The sequence below is a fragment of the Hyla sarda genome, chromosome 4 (genome assembly GCF_029499605.1).
Source record: "Hyla sarda isolate aHylSar1 chromosome 4, aHylSar1.hap1, whole genome shotgun sequence".
Lineage (NCBI taxonomy): Eukaryota > Metazoa > Chordata > Amphibia > Anura > Hylidae > Hyla > Hyla sarda.
This window is the reverse complement of record NC_079192.1, coordinates 177,469,202-177,489,472: the sequence shown is the minus strand read 5'-3', so window position 1 is coordinate 177,489,472 and position 20,271 is coordinate 177,469,202. Positions and strand designations below refer to the sequence as shown.

Below are 20,271 nucleotides of genomic sequence, written 5' to 3'. Positions count from 1 at the left end.
CAAAGTCAAAAACCGTATGGTGCAAACCGGACGAAACCTTATGCATATATGGTTCTGTACGGTTCCCATTGACTCTCATGTTAAAAAAACCTATACAGTTTCAATGCGGTTTTTCCCCCAGACCAAAATCCGGGGTAGGCTACGGTTTTGGGGAAAAAGACAGACAAAACCGTACAAGATGCAAAACGGACACAACCGGATGCATTGATTGGCATACGGTTTTCAATACGGTTCCATACGGTTTTCAAATTGAAAACATATACCGGAACTGTATTGCAAAAACGTGGTGTGAACCCAGCCTGACGGAGCTCCCTTTTAATGGAACACAATGGCTATGTGAACGAGGCCTAAGGCTACACAGCCATTTTGAGGGCGACACACCACCAATAATCTAAGAGTTGCCCCAGCCTGCATCACAGCTCATGGAAGGGGTTGTGGCTAGATTGCAATCTGTGTAGCCCCAGACTTATCATTTTGAATAACTAGGTTGGGAGATAAAAATAAAAAAAAAGAGGCGCCAGGTCCAAATAAGTAAATAAATGATTGTCCATCTTGGTTCTGAAGGCTGTCTGAGCATGCTGGGAGTTGTAGTTTTACAACAGCTGGAGGCACATTGGTTAGAAAACTCTGGTCCATCTGATAGAGATGGGGAAAGGTGGGCAGTGGGCACTGATATAGCTTGTGCTGCCCATATTGGATTCTGACAAGAAGATATCTACCCCTCACAGACCACTTCATGTAATATAAATATATATATCTATATATAATGTATTCTGGTGTATACAATTGTGCTGGCCACGTGCTCAAGCCCTACCTACGTGGCAATGCTCTGTACACTATGGGAGGAAACAATATTAATATATTTATTTTGCAATGGTCGTGACTAGTTGGCTAGGAACTGGCCGCAACCATTTTTAGTAAAGGAGGAAATACACGCCCCTTTAAACTTTAGTTTTCTGACAGCGCTAGGCATGACGGATAATGTAGTTTCAGGCGTCAAATCCGTGATGAGGTTTTACCAGACGTCAAACTACAGCTCCCATGAAGCTTTTCGCAGGCTTGCAGTCATGGGACGCCGTGGAGGAGTGCTGAGGAAAGCGGAGAGTGTGAATGAGGGGATAGGGAGTCATGAGGAGAGCCTAGTGGTCAGTGCCGTGCAGGACGGCTGTGAGATGTAGTGTGAGTGCAGGGTACGGGCTGGAGAGGAAAGGCGATCACATGTGCGGCTGACAGGATATAGACGGTAGGAGGGAGGCTGGGTGCCTGCACATACAGGGTACAGGACTCACTGATGGATATCAGACATGCCAGGTATGGAAGACAGAAGAGGTAGTCAGGACCCGCCCACTGGAGATCACATGACTTCATCATCTGGAGAGCCCCCCAGAGAGGCTCTCCCCCCCAGGCTGTGTGGACATCTGGCCAAGCTCTCTGGAAAGGGACCCCTGAGGAGCTTCAAGAACCGCTGGTTTGTGTTTGACCCCAGAAGGTGCCATCTCTACTACTTCAGAAGTCCTCAGGACCCCCAGCCTCTGGGGCACCTAGACATCAGTGATGCCTCTTTCAGCTATGACTTGGAGGCAGATGAGGGGCAGTTTGAGATCCACAGCTCCGGACGAGTGTCCATCCTGCGGGTAAATATCCAGGGGTCGGGAAATGATGGATCATGGGACCAGTCACACTGTATAGAATGTGTAATGGGAATCTGATGCTGAATTGTGAAATAGATGGGACTTAAAGGGGTTCTCTGCTTTGGGTAATCCCTTTTCGGTAGAAGGGTTCCACAGTAATTCCTTTTATCTGGCATAGAACCCCACTGGTAAACTGTAATCTGTTGTAGAACTGGGTAGTAAAGGTTTGTTTTCCTTGCAGCGCCATCTCTGGGGACATGAAGAATTGCACAGTGTCTGTTGAAACCAATAAGCTGTCACTGTATTGCATGGACGTGCTGTGTCCTCCACAGTGAAAGACACTCTTTGTAGCAGCTCTCTTTTCTAGCTAATAGATGAAGGTCCTGGACTTGTCCTTTAATAATTCCGGATTCCCTAATAGGTATTAGGAAACCAGTTTATATCCATAGACAAACAGGGATTCAAGAATGACAATGTTCTGCTCAGTCTTGTGTCCATAGAAAAGGCCATCTCTTATTCTTCTTGTGTTAGGTGTCAGGCTTAGGCTGCTTTCACACTATAAAATTCATCCGTTTTAAAGATCCGTTTGATGTTCCGTTATGAAAACCCTGAAAATCGGCCATTAAACATCCGTTATGAAAACCCATTATAGTCTATGGGATTTTTACATTATCCGTTTTAATCCGTTATAGTCCGTTATTAATAACGGACGTTATTTTGTGACGGGAGAATGAACGGAAGAAATAATGCATGCACTCATTCTCCCATCACTATCTTCCGTCACAAAATAATGTCCGTTATTAATAACGGACTATAACGGATTAAAACGGATAATGTAAAAATCCCATAGACTATAACGGGATTTTCTAACGGACGTATAGGATTTTCTAACGGACGTTTAATGGCTGATTTTCAGGGTTTTCATAACGGAACATCAAACGGATCTTTAAAACGGATGAATTTTATAGTGTGAAAGCAGCCTTATGTGACAGGTGCTGTGCAATTCTCATGGAAGAGACTGCTTGTTTCAAATTTCAGCAATTCCTTAACCCCTTAAGGACATATGGCCCCTTTTGGCCTTAAAGGCGTACTCCGGTGGAAAAAACTTTCTTCATATCAACTGGCTCCAGAAAGTTAAACAGATTTGTAAATTACTACTATTAAAAAATCTTAATCCTTCTAGTACTTATCAGCTACTGTATACACAGAGGAAGTTGAGTTGTTCTTTTTTGTCTGACCACAGTGCTCTCTGCTGACACCCCTGTCCGTGTCAGGAACTCTCTAGAGTAGGAGCCAATCCCCATAGCAAACCTCTACTGCTCCAGACAGTTCCTGACATGGACAGAGGTGTCAGCAGAGAGCACTGTGGTCAGACAAAAAAGGACAACTCAACTTCCTCTGTGTATACAGTAGCTGATAAGTACTGGAAAGATTAAGATTTTTTAATAGAAGTAATTTACAAATCTGTTTAACTTTCTGGCACCAGTTGATTTGAAAAAGATTGTACTTAGCTGCTGTATACTACAGAGGAAGTTCTTTTCTTTTTGAATTTCTTTTCTGTCTGACCACAGTGCTCTCTGCTGACACCTCTGCCTGTATCAGGAACTGTCCAGAGTGCGAGCAAATCCCCATAGCAAACCTATCCTGCTCTGGACAGTTCCTGACATGGACAGAGGTGTCAGCAGAGAGCACTGTGGTCAGTCAGAAAAGAACAACTCAACTTCCTCTGGAGCATACAGCAGCTAAGTACTGAAAGGATTAAGATTTTTTTCTAATAGAAGTAATTTACAAATCTGTTTATCTTTCTGGCACCAGTTGATACCCCTTTAAAGAGGTACTCCACTGGCCAGCATTCAGAACTAAATGTTTTGAACGCGGTTTTTTGACCACGCCCTAATGATGTCACAGCCATGCCCCCTCAATGCAAGTCTATGGGAGGGGGCGGGACGATAGTCACGCCCTCTCCCATAGACTTGCATTTAGGGGACGTAACCATGACGTCTCGAGGGGCGTGGTCGATCCCCGCACGGCGAAAACAGCGTTGGAACATTTAGTTCTGAACTCTGGCCAGTGGAGTACCCCTTTAAGTGCCAGGACGCAAGGGCGCACCTATACTTCCTTCTTCCGTAACAGGTTAAACGGAAGCCGATGCCTTGTTCACTCATACTAAACCCAATTAACAGGATTATAGCTGATTAAAAAGAAGTGTAACCCTGCTCGGTGGTCTGGTTCCGAAGATTAAGACTGAATTTACCATTGCTAAATGAAGGCGGGAATCGGTATACAGAGCTTTCCTGTCTCCGTCCCTTTTTGCTACCATATGCCCGTCCACCTCATAAATATTCATAGTCCCTTTGCTCATTTAAAGGACAACTGTAGTGGTACACTTTTATATATGCCCGTACCCCAAAAATAAACAAAATAAACTCATACATACCTTTTTTACGATCCCCCGTTGGTTCGGCAGTGCTGACATCATTCCACTTCCTGGGGTCACCACAGAGCCGTCGGCGTATCACCGGCCGTAGTGATGTCCCGCCCCGGTCGGTGATTGGCTGAGCCCACTGTCATGTAAGGAGCTCTGGCCAGCTTCTTACATCACAGTGGGCTCAGCCTATTACAAGTCGGGGCGGGACATCACTACGGCTGGTGATACGCCGACGGCTCTGCGGCGTCCCCGTCCCCAGGAAGTGGAATGACATCAGCACTGCCGGACCGTGAGGCTTTGCCGGACCAACGGGGGCTCGTAGGAAGGTATGTATGAGTTTATTTTGTTTATTTTTGCGGCCTGGGCACGGGCATATATAAAAGTGTTCCACTACAGTTGTCCTTTAAGTGCACGGTGGGCCCGGCATATGAGAGCAGAAGCTCTGTATACGGGCTCCCACCTCCATTGTGCTGGGGGAATTAGCAATGGTGTCTGGATCTCTGGAGGCCTTGTTAAGAATGAAAGAAGCGAGCTGATTGGTTGCTATGGGCAACTGGGCAACTGGGCAACTTTGCCTCTCCACAGGTTTTGTTAAATCTCCCCCAATGTCCTAAAAAAGTAACATGGAGCCGCCCTCACCTGTATGGACATTTATCATCGGGTTTAGTCAGGTTTTCTTTACTATAATTGTCTCAAAATTGTCGCAACTGCGACTACGCGATTTTTCGTGCGACATTTTGACTGGAAAGCGAGAAAAGCAAGTTTTCCAAAAATTAACTATGTAGTAATAATTTTAAAATGGACTACGGTTAGTCAGGTATTTATTAACTGCGACAGTCGCAACTGCGCAAAAAAAGTCGCAACAGCGTTAAAAATTGACTAAGTTTACTCCAGCTCAAACATGGAGCAGAAAAAGCTACTACCAAAGTAAAAAAGGAAAAATTGCTTACGTGAAAGAAAATTATCAACAGGCTGAAAGCAGTTGATAAATAAGTCACACATAAGCAAAAAAAAAGTAAGGAAAAAATTACTAAAAAAAAGAATACATAAGCAAACATTGATAAATGTCCCTCCTGGTGTCCAAAGGAGCAGCGAACCCTGGCACAGGTAAAGAGTACAGAACATGTAATACCTTCCAGTACTGTAGGAGGCGCTACCAGACACCAGTCAGTGTATGCACTTCAATAAAACAGGGGTTTTACCAGTAAAATGCCCATTCTGATTGGTCAGTTCTTCCGGCCATTGACACATTTCACAGATCTGGACTGTCCATACATTGTATGTTGAGTCTGGTTTCAACTTACAATGGTCCAGAAAAGACCAATGTATGTTGAAACTATTGTATGTTGAGGCCATTGTAAGTTGAGGGATTACTGTACTATCTTTGGCTTATTGTTGAATACAGTAGTCAAGAGAATATATCGTCAGAAAATCCTCTAAATCCAGTTAAACAAATATTTTTTTTATTTTCTTTTTTGTCACTTTTTTCTCATTTTCTATTTTACTATCAATATTAGTGTTTTCCAACCTGTGTGTCACTAGCTGTTGCAAAACACTGATCTATATTATAAAATAAACCTGAAATCTTGCAGTTTACATTCTGGCCACTAGGCCTAAAACTTAACCAAGACTTCCTGTTCTGTGTGTGATTGGGAGGAGGCTGCTGGAAAGTAGATGAAGCTCACAGCTCAGCCACCCCCAGCCTGTTGAATGACCTATTCAAAGGTCACACTGTACGTCAGTAATGTTTCCTATTCAAGTCAATGGGTCAGCGTCAGTCTTTTGTTGTCTAAGTCCATGGGGCTTGCTGTAGAGAATACCTCTATCTCTGTTAAAAACAGCTCAGACAAGACGACTGCCTCCATAATAAAGTACAAACAATCAAATACAATCAGAAACAGTTTAGAAAAAAAAAAAGAATGTTTCAGTATAAAAATCTTGGTAATACATTCCCTTTTACAGGATCCCTCACACTGACCTACATATATAGTTTCATAGTGTGGGTGATCCTGATTAAAGGGACACCCTGCCCCTATACATCTTATCCCCTATCTAAAGATGTCTGATCGCAGGGGTCCCACAGCTGGGACCCCCACGATCTCTGTGCAGCACCCAGCATTCGTTTAGAACACTTAGTGCAGGGGTCGTGACGTCACGGCCACACCCCTCGTGATGTTGCCCACACCCCCTCAATGCAAGTCTATGGGAGGGGGCGTGGCGATACTCACATAGACTTGCATCAAGGGGGCGTGACGTGGCGTCATGAGGGGAGTGGCCGTGACATCACGACGCCCGCTCCAAGTGTTCTGAACAAAATGTTCCGAACTCTGGGGCAGCGGATTACCCCTTTAAAACACTGTTTACCCTTTCCAGATCTGTGCAGCCATTCCTGAAGTCCTAGTTATGATTGTTAATGTGCAATGAAGGCAGGCCCCGGGTCCTTCAGCAATGTTCTTCCCACCCCCTTTGGCCATATATTCCCCCCCCCCCGTCATCAATATTCATATCTCCATTCTGTCAGCCAGGAGGTGAGAGCCTTTTCACAAGTGACCGTAGGGTTTCATAGCTATGAGCATATGCCGCCGACTCATTCCATATGGAAGTCGGGTGTAGCAAATGTAGCTGTATATTCAGATTAGCACGGATGATCCTGCTCTTATTCCCTTTGCTGTCCCAGCATTCTGAACATTTTGTTCCGAACGCTGAGTGCGGGGGTTGTGACATCAAGGCCACGCCCCTCACGACATCACGGTAGTCACGCCCCTCCTATAGACTTGCATTGAGGGGATGTTGCGCGACATCACAAGGGGCATGGCCGTGATGTCACGACCCCCCGCCGCCCACACCCAGCATTGTAAATGAATGCCGAATGCTGCACATAGATCGTGGGGGTCCCAGCGGCAGGATCCCCACGATCAGACATCTTATCCCCTTTCCTTTGGATAGGGGATAAGATTTCTAGGGGCGGAGTACCCCTTTAACCATTGCACAAGTGAGACATATTGCAATGCACTGGTGACTGCAGCCCCAGAGTATATCTATGCAGTGTTCTCAGGAGTCTCAGGGTTTCTTTGTATCTCTGCTTTATTCAGGGAAGATTTTGATGCATATATGAACCAGTCCGGGATGGTAGGGGCAGCACCAATGGTTTGCCATATTTTGCACTAATTCAATGGAGTGAATAAGTATAACTCACTAACCCTAAGTAGGGAAAATGCTGTACTAAGAACAATGGAAACAGTAAGGCTTTATAGTGAGGTGTCCGGAGTTAGTTCCTGTTGGGAGTAAGGTGTTTGCTTTAGAGAAAATGTTTTTTACATCTGATAAAGTAGAACTATGCATTGTATGTGTGGGTGGATCCTATAAAGACATATACGCTAGAGAGAAATGGCATTATCATATCAGCGATAAGACTCTTTACTTACAAATATTAGTCATGGTATAGTGTAAGGATATGCCACTACCATTCACTAGGCAGCTGTGCAGGTACAGTACTACTACACCACCTGTTTATCTCAATAGGCTTCTCTGCAGTTGTCACTGCTGTGCTGGGAAAGTGCTTCATTCTTTATTCTCTAGTGATTGGACTGACAGGTAAGTTACAACACATGCTGGGGCTTTGACATACTTGTATGCATGGGAGTCCACCTTTTAAAGTGTACCTGTCATATCAAAGCAAAATTAATACATATGTTACTCACTAGGTCTTTTTATGTGACAAGTATTTTTATTTGGCTGACAAATACCTATGTTCTGCTTCTATGTACTTCATTTTGACATCCACTGCCCAGGAAGGGTTGTGTCTCAGGCAAGCACTGAGCTCTTCCTCACTCACCATGTGTTCACTTCCTCCCTGAGTCTGCTGTGCTGTGCTGGATATCTTCATCCAATCACTGCAGGTTTCTCTGTAAGCCCCTGCTCTCTGTTTTCATGCTGTAGTCTGACAGACAGGACTGGAGTGAGCACAGAGAAGTTCTAGTCCCGCCCTCACTTACTGAACTTTGTCACTACCTGTGCTTCAAGTGTTACAGAGATCATGCTGTAGCAGGACAGGATTATGTTCTGGATGGTATGTGGAACTGTAGTGGTCTTTTTTTTATAAAAAGGAGATATATTTTTTTATAAAGTATATTAAAAAGGTTACTGTTCTGCCAAGATGTACAACATATAAAAATATTTGAAAAATATTTTAAAAATTGGAGATCGGGAGGCTCCCACTATATAGAAGATTTTTATATATATATATATATATATATAGATAGATAGATAGATAGATAGATAGATAGATAGATAGATAGATAGATAGATAGATATATATATATATATATATATATATATATATATATATATATATATATATATATATAGATATAGCTCTCTCTCTCTCCCTCTCTCCCTCCCTCTCCTTGTGTTGCACGTAATCCTGTGTGCCAAAAACTAGAAATAATACAAATTATGATACAGACCTCAAGAGATATATATATGTGTGTGTATATTGTGACAGACCAGTTGTATATATGATTTTATATAAAATTAATATTTATTATGATTAGATGTCCAAGCAGGGCCCTTGCTATTGACTGGAACATATATAAATAGATGAATTATTGCACAATGTGTAAGGGTAAAATGTCTGTATAAAACAGCCACCTATTGTCTGTTAAACAGCCTTCTATTTCACTGGAATGATGTAGCTGTTTGTAGCAAACAAAGAATGTAGCAAACAGACTCCATGCTGCAGACTGGCACAGCTAGGCAGCCGGCCCGATGGTGATGTCCGCGCGGCATTTGAAGTCCCGGTATCCTCCCGATGTGGGACAGAGTTGCGATCGGCCGTCTGATGGTGAAAGATGCGGTGAGTGAGGATGCAGGCAAGTGGTGAGGCTGATAGGTGATTTCAGAGGGTTCCAGCTGTTGCAAATGCGAAAATTGGTCAAAGTCTTTGTGAGGTGGTCTGTGTGGACAGTGTATAGCAGCTAAACCCTGCCCACACAGACCACCTCAAAAAGACTTTTACCCATTTTCACATTTGCAACAGCTGGAACGCCCTGAAATCGGAAACATTCTTCAGGCGTGCGCTCCCAGCCACGAGGATGCCGCCTGTCAGCATCACCACTCACCTGCATCCTCACTCACCGCATCTTTCACCATCAGACAGCCCCACGCAACTCTGTGCCACATCGGGAGGATACAGAGACTAAAAACGCCGCGCGGACATCACCATCGGGCTGTGCCAGTCTGCAGCACGTAGTCCGTCATCCAACAGGACTGTCATCCTGGAACCTTTTCCCATACAGCGGTGCAAGATATAGTATACTCTTGATTCATCACAAATAGCTCTGTTTGTTACAAACCGCAACATCGTTCCAGTGAAATAGAAGGCTGTTTAACAGACTGTTCAATTACTGGCTACTATAACAATATCGCACAATAGGTGGCTGTTTTATATGGACATTTTACCCTTACACATTGTGCAATAATTTATCTATTTTTATTACAATATTTTATTTTTATTATCTATTTATATATGTTCCGGTCCATAGCAAGGGCCCTGCTTGGACATCTAATCATAATAAATATTTATTTTATATAAAACCGTATATACAACTGGTCTGTCACTATACACTCACACATATATATATATATCTCTTGAGGTCTGTATCATAATTTGCATTATAACATATAAAAATATTTTGATTCTGACAGTGTCCATTTAAGTAAGGTCCTCAATGTTCCATATCTTATAGCACTATGTGTCACAGTGCGGTGTCGCTATACAGCACCACATTACAGGGTGTATACCTCTCTCTGAGGCGTAGTTTGCAGCCAATAATAATACTGGTCTCTTATGGGGCATATGTGCTTTGGGGCCCCCTTAGGCACCAGGGCCCTGGAGCGATTGCTACCTCTATAGATTCGCCCCTGCTCTCTCTAATACAGCAACATATAACTTGCCACAAGATAGGAGACGTACTGATGTACATTACACTACAGGCTAAAGAAGTGGTACGTCAGATGAGTAGCTAACCATGGAATACTTGGGGCCACTTAAGGCTGCCAGAGCTGCTGCATGTTAGCAACCCCTTATGATGTTTTCCCCGTGTAGAAATGCCTATTGTCTAGAGTAGGTGTATATTTGACTGCTGGCAGGCACAACCCATCCCCAAGGTGAACGTATATTTACATTACAATTTTTTCTTTTAAACCTTGCCACACTGGGAAAAAAACCACAAGCTTTATTTGTGGGACTGATATGTAATTAGATATTGTATAGACTTTAAAAACGGGCAACATTTGAACATACATTCACCAGGTACAATGTAGTGGGACTGAACAGGTTCCTTTAGCCTTACATATGCTCTGTCCCTTTTCAGATTTATTGTTTTATGATTTGCAAAGTCCCCAGATAATGTTCATAACAGGTCTTTTCCTAGCTAAGAAATGCCATTGCTTGTTGAATGGGATATAACTGTTGGGAATCCCACAGCCATCAAAATAAAGGGGCCCCATTGTTACTGGGTCATCACAAAGGGACAATATATTGCTAGTATATGCCATCTTTTTATGATAAATTGGGGTACAACCTCTTGGCCCCCAACAATCCTGAGAAAACTTTTCTAGTTTTCCCCTGTACTGTGTTGCGCGTGTCTCCTGGTTGTGTAGGGAACTGCAGTTGGCCCCTATCACTTGAATGACCTGGTACTAAAATTCCCCTGGGAAGGGGCCTTAACACTGAACCTTTCTCAGAATTGGTAGGGGTCCCAGAGGTCATACAAATCATAATGTGATGGCATATCCTAGCAATATAGTATTAATTAGTGATAAGAATTCCCCTATTTAAAGAGAAACTGACAGCCTGTTCACCCACACTAAACCCAATATACTGGGTTATAGTGCGGGTGAACAGATGCGAAAACAGTCAAAAACAGGTGACATGCTGTGAAGAAGTGAGTTACGGGTGTTCATTCTTCATTTCTTTTGCACTGTAATAGAGGCGGGGAGCCGGCTCGACAAGCTCCTCTGCCTCCTCAATATTCCCTGCCCAGCCCCACACCGTGATGAATCACGTCACTCGTCATTGCGCACAGCGTAACGCAGGACGCAGCAGGAGCCGGAAGTAGCGTGGACCCCGGGCCCCGGGAACAGGTAATTATAAAACTGGGGATGGGGGAGGCAATGGGGCCAGGGCGGTGCGGTGGGGGGTGCAACGCGGTGCGGCGGGTCGGTGGGGGGGCGGTCGTGGTGCGGTGCGGGGGGCGGGGCATTATCGGCATATCGGCAAGGTAATTGCCGATACCGATAATGCCCAAAATCGTGATTATCGGCCAAACCGATAATCGGTTGATCCCTACCTGCTACCCCTCCCACATCACAGGGGAGGCAAGGCAGAGAATATTAAGGAGGCATAGAAGCTTGGTGAGCCGGCTTCCCACCTCTGTGCAAAAGCGAAGAAAGAATAAACGGCCATAACTCCGAAATTATTCCACAGATTAGAGTAAGTGACCCCTCAATGTAAAACTGTTTAACAGCACTATAACCCAGTACATTGGGTTTAGTGCAGGTGAACAGGCTGCCAGTTTCTCTCCAAGCTCTTTGACTTTTCCATAGTTTTGCCAAATTCCGGACACAACCCATAGAAAGGTGTGGCACTGTTCCTGGACACCACCAGCCATGTTTTTCTTATCATGCACTAAAACTTTAAATGGCCACTTTCATTAAAATTTTTTTTGCTATTGCACTCCTTATGGTAAATAAAAAATCTTTCTAATGTGCTTTGTTTAAAAAAAAAAAAAAAGAAAAGAAAAAAAAATTGTCACTAGGTGTCTCTCTTCTTGTCCAGAGCACATTTCCCCTCATCTCTTGCACAGACTTTGGACTCCTGCTGGCCTGGAAGAAGTCCAAAATCAGGAAATGCTGAGGCGTGTGTGTGTGCAGCCTTATCCAATAAGAGCTCATCTCACACACAGAACTGCTCTGGACTGTGTGTAGCAGAGTGAAGGGGGTGTTCTCCCCTGTATGGCTTAAGATGATGTCACGCCTGCTGGGTAACGCCCCTTCCCAGTCTGTGAATCTGACTGAGACTGAGCAGAAACTACTGAGCAATATCAAGGTAGAAAACTAACAAAAATAATAAAAAAATAAAGGCAGGGGGTGGTTAATCATAATGGGGGCAGTGAACTGGGAGCATTATAAAATTTGACAAGATCATGAGTGGTACTCTTTAACATTTTGATGATCCGTCACAAGTGACAATTGTCTATGTGCTCTTTACACTTCTGTCACATGGCTGTTTCAATATAAAGACTGTGGTGTAATCACCTCCTGTACTTTCTGCATCCTGTTCCTTGTAGGGCAGGTGGCTCCCGTGTATCACCCACACACAGCTTACTTTCTTCTGGCTCGTGGTTTTTGTTCTCCAGGTCATTGTTGAATGTGTCGGCTGGAAACAGGATTAAGAACTGTTTGATGTTCAGAGATATTGCATGGTGCAGTTTGGTAATGTAAACAGCTATTTGCTCTCTGTACTGTACAAAAGTCAGATCTGCTCCAGTATAAGTGTGGATACTTGTGTTACCTTCACATTTCGGAAAGTATATGTGCACCTGGAAATAGAAATTGCAGCTCAAGGTTATTATACAGCCTTTTTTTCATTTTTTTTTAAAATAATGTGCCTCCAGCTGTTAAAAAACTACAACTCCCAGCAAGCCTGGACAGCCTTCGGCTGTCCAGGCTTGCTGGGAGTTTTAGTTTTGCAACAGCTGGAGGCACACTGTTTGGGAAACACAATTATACCCAGAATCAGTACAAAATACATACTACATAATTGTATGTATAATTGTGTAGATTATTTATATATTTAGATTTCGAGCCTTTTGAGTGATGAAACAAGACAACTAAATGTCTTTCTGCTTATGACTCCCATCTCTAGGCTCCTAACCGTCAAGCAATGACCTTCTGGCTACAAGAATTACAGCAGAAGCGCTGGGAGTATTGCAACAGCGGGGCTGTAGGAAAGAGAGACAGCTTGGTGATCCCTACTGCTGGGCAGGTCCCCACTGGTTTGGTAGCCAAAGAAAGCACAGGTAAAACCTTTTCATAATAATAAGCTGCGTATGGTGTAGCCAGGATGAGTAGCTTTTGGCTAACAGCTCTCTTCAGTGTATGGACAGCTTAAAGGGGTTGTTCAGCCAAAACCAACTTACCCCCTATCCACATTATTAGGGATAAGTAACTCTCAGTGAGTGCTGTAGACACCATGTGCTCTATTAATTTCTATGGGAGCATCGGAGATGCCAGAGTGCTGTACTCAAGTCTCTTCGGTGCTCCCATAGAAATTAATGAAGCTTGTGCCGTCTACCGTACGCACTCCTCACTTACAGCCGGGTTCTGTACCAGAGATTACAGGGGATCCCAGCGGACGGACCCCCACGATCAGCTACTTTATCTCCTATCTTGTGGATAGAAGATAAGTTAGTTTCGGCTGGACAGGCCCTTTAAAGGAAAACGGTCACCCGTTCACCTGCACTATAACCTGATACACCGGGTTATAGTGCGGGTGAACAGGAGACAGATGCGAGGTCTCGGACTGCTATACCTACCTGCAGTCCGGAGCCCCAATCCCTCAAATGTCCCCCTCTTCCAGCCGCCCTGACTTGCGCTTTGAGGGGGGCCTGCCGGCTGGATTTAAATATTCATAAGCACCGGTCACACGAGCGCTTGTGCCTACTAATCAAGCCTGTGGGCCCGCCTCAAAGCGCAAGTCAGCGCTGGAAGAGGGGGACCTTCGGGGCTCTGCACTGCAGGTAGGTATAGCAGTCCAAGACCCCGCATCGGTCTCCTGTTCACTCACATTATACCCCGGTGTATCGGGTTATAGTGCGGGTGAACGGGTGACCGTTTTCCTTTAAGACCTATTGGCACTCTATTTTACATTGATATAGTTTGACTTTGTGTACTAGATTCATATTATGTAACACAATGAGAAGTTTTTGTGTGCTATAGGTTTACAGTAACTGCTTCAAGTGGTGGGGGTAGTGTATATAGGGAAGAACCCTGCATGAGAATATCATGAACAAGAAAAAGGAAGTAAAAAATATTGCCATATATTTCTGCTGCAGACTGTATGTATAATGCCCCTGTAGTTACTTGACCTATCAAACATTCCTATAGATAACTTACAAGTTCTCACAAGAATCATGATTCTCCAGGGTTCCTGTGGTGACATGTCAGTTATGGAATCTCATTAAAAACACAGTATATTTGTAGCTTACCTCTTACAATAAATCATTGAACCAATAATGTCTAACCATTGTTTTTTTTTAAATACTTTTCTCTGTACTTTCGTGTAGAAATCACCAATGTTCCCTGGATGAGTAATTCAGCAGAGCAGGCTCGTGTCCACTTTACAGCTGACATGTCTACTGGGGCCCTCGGAGATCAGACACCTGACAATGGATCCAGTCAGTCAGGTGCAGTGCAAGGCCTGCTCAGGCAATGGAGTAATGATATCAGGTACTCGCAAGGTCTTAGAGCACAATGAAATCTATAAAGAGAATGTTTTGCCTAGTTTGTTTTTGTTACTGGTTAGAGCAGATACTGAAACTTTTTTCTTTTTTTTGCTAACCGGATTTTATTTTCTGATTTTGTAATTTTTTTCCCCTTTATTTGTAGTTCATTGTTATGGGGGCAGCCATCTTACCTGGTCTGTTTTTAACAGCATTTAGCACCTATATACTCTAGTCCTGCTCCCGTTATATGAGGCGTTCTATATCAGCAGCCTGGACCGGGTTAATCCCAGACTTCACTGATTTGGCCGATGTCACGCACTAACCCTTTAGATGCAGCGATCACAGTTGATGGCGGCATCTAAAACTGGAAAAACCTCATCTTGGCTGGTTCACTTGGCTGATCGTGACCATCGCAATGGAATTGAGAGGTCTTGATCAGCTGATGGGACAGAGAGAGGGCTCTTACCGGCCTCTTCGTGTTTCGATTGGCGCTCCAATAGTGTAGGCAGCCTGTACTAATGGAGTGCCGATAAAACTGATCAGTGCTGTTCTATAGGGGAATGCACCCCCTATGGGGACTAAAGAGAAGTGTAAAAAATTAAGCAACAACAAAAAACGAAAGTTAATAAATGTTAATAAGCCCTTCCCTAATAAAAGTTTGAATCTCTGCCTCCTTTTGCCATTTGAAAAAAATAAAAATCATTATGTAAAAACATGTGGATCCGAACTATTAAAATATAACTTCTAATTAAACTGCATGGTCAATGGCGTAAGAATGGCGTCCAGAATTGCATATTCTGTCACTTCATATACTGAGGGAAAAAAAGAGCGGTCAAAAAGTCCCATCAAAACAAAAATGATACCTATATAAAAATACAGTTTACGGTGCAAAAAATTAGCCCTTATACAGCCCCATATACAGAAATTAAGCTATATCAGGGTCAGAAGAGGACAATTTTAAGTATACTCATTTTCGTACAAAAAGTTATAACTTTTTTTACAGTTGCAAAATAAAACAAAACACTTTTTTAATTTTAATCGTATGGACCTACATAATTGTGTCTACCATGTTTACTGAAAAGTGCACTGCATAGTAACTGAATCCCCCAAAAGTTGCAAAATGGCAAATCCCATGGACATAGACATAATGGACATCTCCATACCCTAATCTTTGTATGGGGGAGGCTTGTAAGCATGCTATGTGAGCTGTGCAGAGGTCATTCTACAGGGAAAGGGAGGCTGAGTTGCTATCATCTCTTCTATCTACTGGTGTCACCTTTTACTGTAATCTGTACAGAGCACTGTCTAGCAGCCTCCTTCTTATCACAGACAGAACATGAAGTCTCAGCTTAGTTTTAGGCTTAGTGGTGAAATTGAAAGCTAGATTTCAGTAGTAGATTTCTTAAAATAGATAGTAAGATGAAAAATTAGAAAAAACACCAAAATGTTTTTAAATATGTAAAGATATGGTTTAAATAATAGGTAATTTTCTGTTGACACATTCCCTTAAACAACAATGTCAGAATTGCTGGTTTGCACCAGTAGAGTATTGCTGTTAGAATGTTAGTTGTGTGTGAATGGCTGTGCTATGGGTTAAATAAACATTAGAGCATACACTAGAAAAATAAATGTTCTTCATAGGACACATTTTTGGGTTACAACACTGAGATGTTGTAATGCCATTACATACATTGTATTCTGCGAATTACCCTCCCAGAGACAAAAACACCAGCGTTTAATACAGACCATATGATCGCAAAGCTAAAGAGTTGTGTTTATTTTTATTTTTTTTAAAGATTCAGTGGTTTAGGTAAGTATCACAGTTTACACTTCCTGTAAAATTGCTTTCCGTCTAAAGCAGAACGTGTTACTTCTGTTGAGTCATTTTGCTGTTAAATGAGCGAGTACTGTGAAATAACTGATGTAACTTTCAGTTCGGTCTCCTTATACTAAAGGTCATATGCGGTTATTTGCCCACTTTCTTCAAGGTAGAGAACCTAACCCCAAACCTAATCAGGTGTCTGTGCAGAAAAGCACAATCTATATTTCCCCACGAAGTCGTGTTGCAAGAGCCCAGGAAGCTAAGACCTGGAGTTCTACATGTAAGATCTATGCACTTAGAGGCTGTCTTTACTGTTCCTGTGTCTGCAGTGTTAACACGTCAGTCCTGGAGCCTCTGCAAACACTTCTTTAGCCATGTAATACAAGGGTTCTGTTAACATTACTTTAGATCTGTGCTCCACATCTGTGTATGTATAGGCCTAGCACTGATCAGTGATATTAGAGATCTACTTGTATAGTCTGCCTGATGGCAAACCATACAAGAAGATCCCTGGAGGTGACCTGGAGCAGGTAGGCAGAGCTTTGGCCGCAGTCTTGACTCATTGGACCCCCACAATCGTTCTGCAGAGTCTGCAGGTACTTTAGTTGCAGTGATCAATATTGATCACAGCATGTATAGCGTTAGCTGCAGGTTCCCAGCTGCTGTTATGCTGTTTTCAGCAGCTATCTTGTCCCGATCACCGTCGCTCTTAAGTACCAAAGTACAGCAACGTACATGTAAAGTTTAGATGTGCACATAAAGACAAATATCAGACATTACAATATTTCACACTAATTTTTCAAACCAGATCAGTGAGAGTCCTGCTCGTGAGAGTCCATGGGGAATGGGGTTAAGGCAAAAGGCAGAGAGTGGACCAGCCATGTTTTATACATAGGGAAGATCATGCAAAAAGATGGATGACCCAGTCACCAGCACATTTCAGATCAGTTTATAGTGCATAAAGTGTAGGGAGACACTACAAAATTATAGTGGAGAAACAAATTGATAGTTGGGGAGACCAGTTATGGGTTGTTATAGGCCTGCTTGAAGAGATGTTTTATTTTTTAGGGCACATTTAAAACTGTAGATCATGGGTGTCAAACATGCGGGCCACAATGAATATCTTTGCGGCCTGGCAAAGATATTCATTGCTCTGGTCAGGGCCGGATCATCATTGGCGCTCCTGGAGCGCCTGCTCCGTGCCCCGTGCCCGCAGGGGGCCCCTGTCACATTCGGGCATCCCTGTGTCCCGAAAAATCTTTTCAGGACGCAAGGATGCCCGATTACCTCTCTGCGGCCCCGCGTTAACTTTAAAAACGCAGGGGCCGCCGGGAGGTAGCGCACGCAGGGACGTCACTGATGTCCCGAGCGTGCGCCCATAGGAGAAGAGCGGAGCAGTGAGGAGGACGTATGTATGTATGGTATAGTAACTCAGCAGCACGTCATCTTCGGTGTTCCGACCACCGCTCCTCCAGTCCCGGGACCTACTGCTATGGCCCATAGTCCATAGCAGTAGATCGTGACCCCAGACTCGAGGAGTGGTGGTCGGAACACTGAAGTGGGGCAGTAAACAGGCATACAGCCTCCAGCCATACACTGTATATGGCTGAAGGCTGTATGTCTGTGGGGGGACTATACTGCACCTAATGTGGGGAACTATACTGCACCTAATGTGGGGAAGTAAACTGCCAACCTAATGTGGGGGAACTGTACTACACCTAATGTGGGGGAGCTGTACTGCACCTAATGTGCGGGAGCTGTACTGCACCTAATGTGGGGGAACTGTACTACACCTAATGTGGGGGAGCTGTACTGCACCTAATGTGGGGGAGCTGTACTGCACCTAATGTGGGGGAGCTGTACTGCACCTAATGTGGGGGAGCTGTACTGCACCTAATGTGGGGGAGCTGTACTGCACCTAATGTGGGGGAGCTGTACTGCACCTAATGTGGGGGAGCTGTACTGCACCTAATGTGGGGGAGCTGTACTGCACCTAATGTGGGGGAGCTGTACTGCACCTAATGTGGGGGAGCTGTACTGCACCTAATGTGGGGGAGCTGTACTGCACCTAATGTGGGGGAGCTGTACTGCACCTAATGTGGGGGAGCTGTACTGCACCTAATGTGGGGGAGCTGTACTGCACCTAATGTGGGGGAGCTGTACTGCACCTAATGTGGGGGAGCTGTACTGCACCTAATGTGGGGGAGCTGTACTGCACCTAATGTGGGGGAGCTGTACTGCACCTAATGTGGGGGAGCTGTACTGCACCTAATGTGGGGGAGCTGTACTGCACCTAATGTGGGGGAGCTGTACTGCACCTAATGTGGGGGAGCTGTACTGCACCTAATGTGGGGGAGCTGTACTGCACCTAATGTGGGGGAGCTGTACTGCACCTAATGTGGGGGAGCTGTACTGCACCTAATGTGGGGGAGCTGTACTGCACCTAATGTGGGGGAGCTGTACTGCACCTAATGTGGGGGAGCTGTACTGCACCTAATGTGGGGGAGCTGTACTGCACCTAATGTGGGGGAGCTGTACTGCACCTAATGTGGGGGAGCTGTACTGCACCTAATGTGGGGGGAAACTGTACTGCCAACCTAATGTGGGGGAACTGTACTGCCCAGTCTTGTGCAGGGGGGCAGGGTCTTGTGCAAAAGTGGCATGGGGTCTTGTGAAGGGGGTCATGAGGTGTTGTGCAGGGGGGGCATGGGTTGTTGTGTAAAGGGGTCATGGGGTGTTGTGCAGGGAGGGCATGTTTTTTTTTTTTTCTTGATGTGGCCCATATAAACTTAAACCTTGTTTTTTGGCCCATGCTAGCCTTTGAGTTTGACATGCTTGGTGTAGATATTTGGGGATAAATCTGAGGTTTCGGGTAGGGTTGTCCCGATACCTAGACTGGTATTGGGACCAGTACTGGACATTTGCACGAATACTTGTACCCGATACCTAATCCGATACCTGCCAGCGGGCGCAGACATTGCCGTCCCCATAGATGGCAATGTCTGCGGAGCTGAAATCCACCAGAACATCAAACAAGTTCAATGTTCTGGGGGATTTTCCGGGTGGAAAGTCCGCCTTGAAAATTCCACACTGTGCACTTTGCAGCAGAATCATTTTGCCAAAATGGGACTCTGCTGCAGCGGAATTTCCAAGTGCAATTTCAAAACGGAATTCCGTTCCGAAATTTTGTAGTGTGAACCTAGCCTTATCAGAAAAGAGTTACAATAGTCAAGGTGAGAATGAATCAGAGCAAAGCTGTTTTAATAGTAAGAAAAGGGCAGATTTTTGAGGTGCTGGTGACAAGAATGTAAGGGGGTTGAATAGAGAGTGAAAGACAGATCTGAGTCTAGCATAACTCCAAGACAATAGGCTTGCTGCCTAGGAGTTTTGGTCACTAGTGCTTTGTGCGCTACAGCACTTGAACAGACATTGTTTTAAAAACAATGTATTGAATATTTCAAATCTCCAGAATACACCTTTTAAGGCTTCACTAATCAGAAAATATTAAAAACATTGTTGTATGCATCAATGGGAATACTTTTCCTTATAAAAGTAATATTCCCATTATCATTAAACACCCCAATAATGAAAACTATTGAAATCAAATACAAGCAATGTAATCAGGTTAATCCATTGGCTTAAGGCAAGTCATTTAAATATCTATATCCATCTAACATAAGCATACCTAAAATAAAAATATTGTATATTGTAGTTTGGAACTAAAGAATAGTTCTACCTCTTTCATGTTCCATACCGCCATCTACTTAACCCCTTAAGGACGCAGGACGTAAATGTACGTCCTGGTGAGGTGGTACTTAACGCACCAGGACGTACATTTACGTCCTAAGCATAACCGCGGGCATCGGAGCGATGCCCGTGTCA

General features: G+C 44.1%; 1 protein-coding gene across 2 annotated transcripts in view; it reads left to right on the top strand.

Annotated features, from left to right (window-relative positions):
* The first annotated feature begins 1,063 nt into the window (after positions 1-1,063).
* The window catches only part of TBC1D2B (TBC1 domain family member 2B), a 65,486-nt gene continuing 46,278 nt past the window's right edge, over positions 1,064-20,271 (top strand). The window contains exons 1-3 of one of the 2 annotated variants that reach the window (XM_056572883.1): positions 1,064-1,634; positions 12,989-13,142; positions 14,409-14,571. In XM_056572883.1, coding sequence (XP_056428858.1) covers positions 1,305-1,634; positions 12,989-13,142; positions 14,409-14,571 — 647 coding nt within the window. In that variant the 5' untranslated portion in view covers positions 1,064-1,304. Of the gene's footprint in view, positions 1,635-7,593; positions 7,654-12,988; positions 13,143-14,408; positions 14,572-20,271 lie in introns of those variants that run through there. The other variant, XM_056572884.1, reaches the window with a different exon arrangement.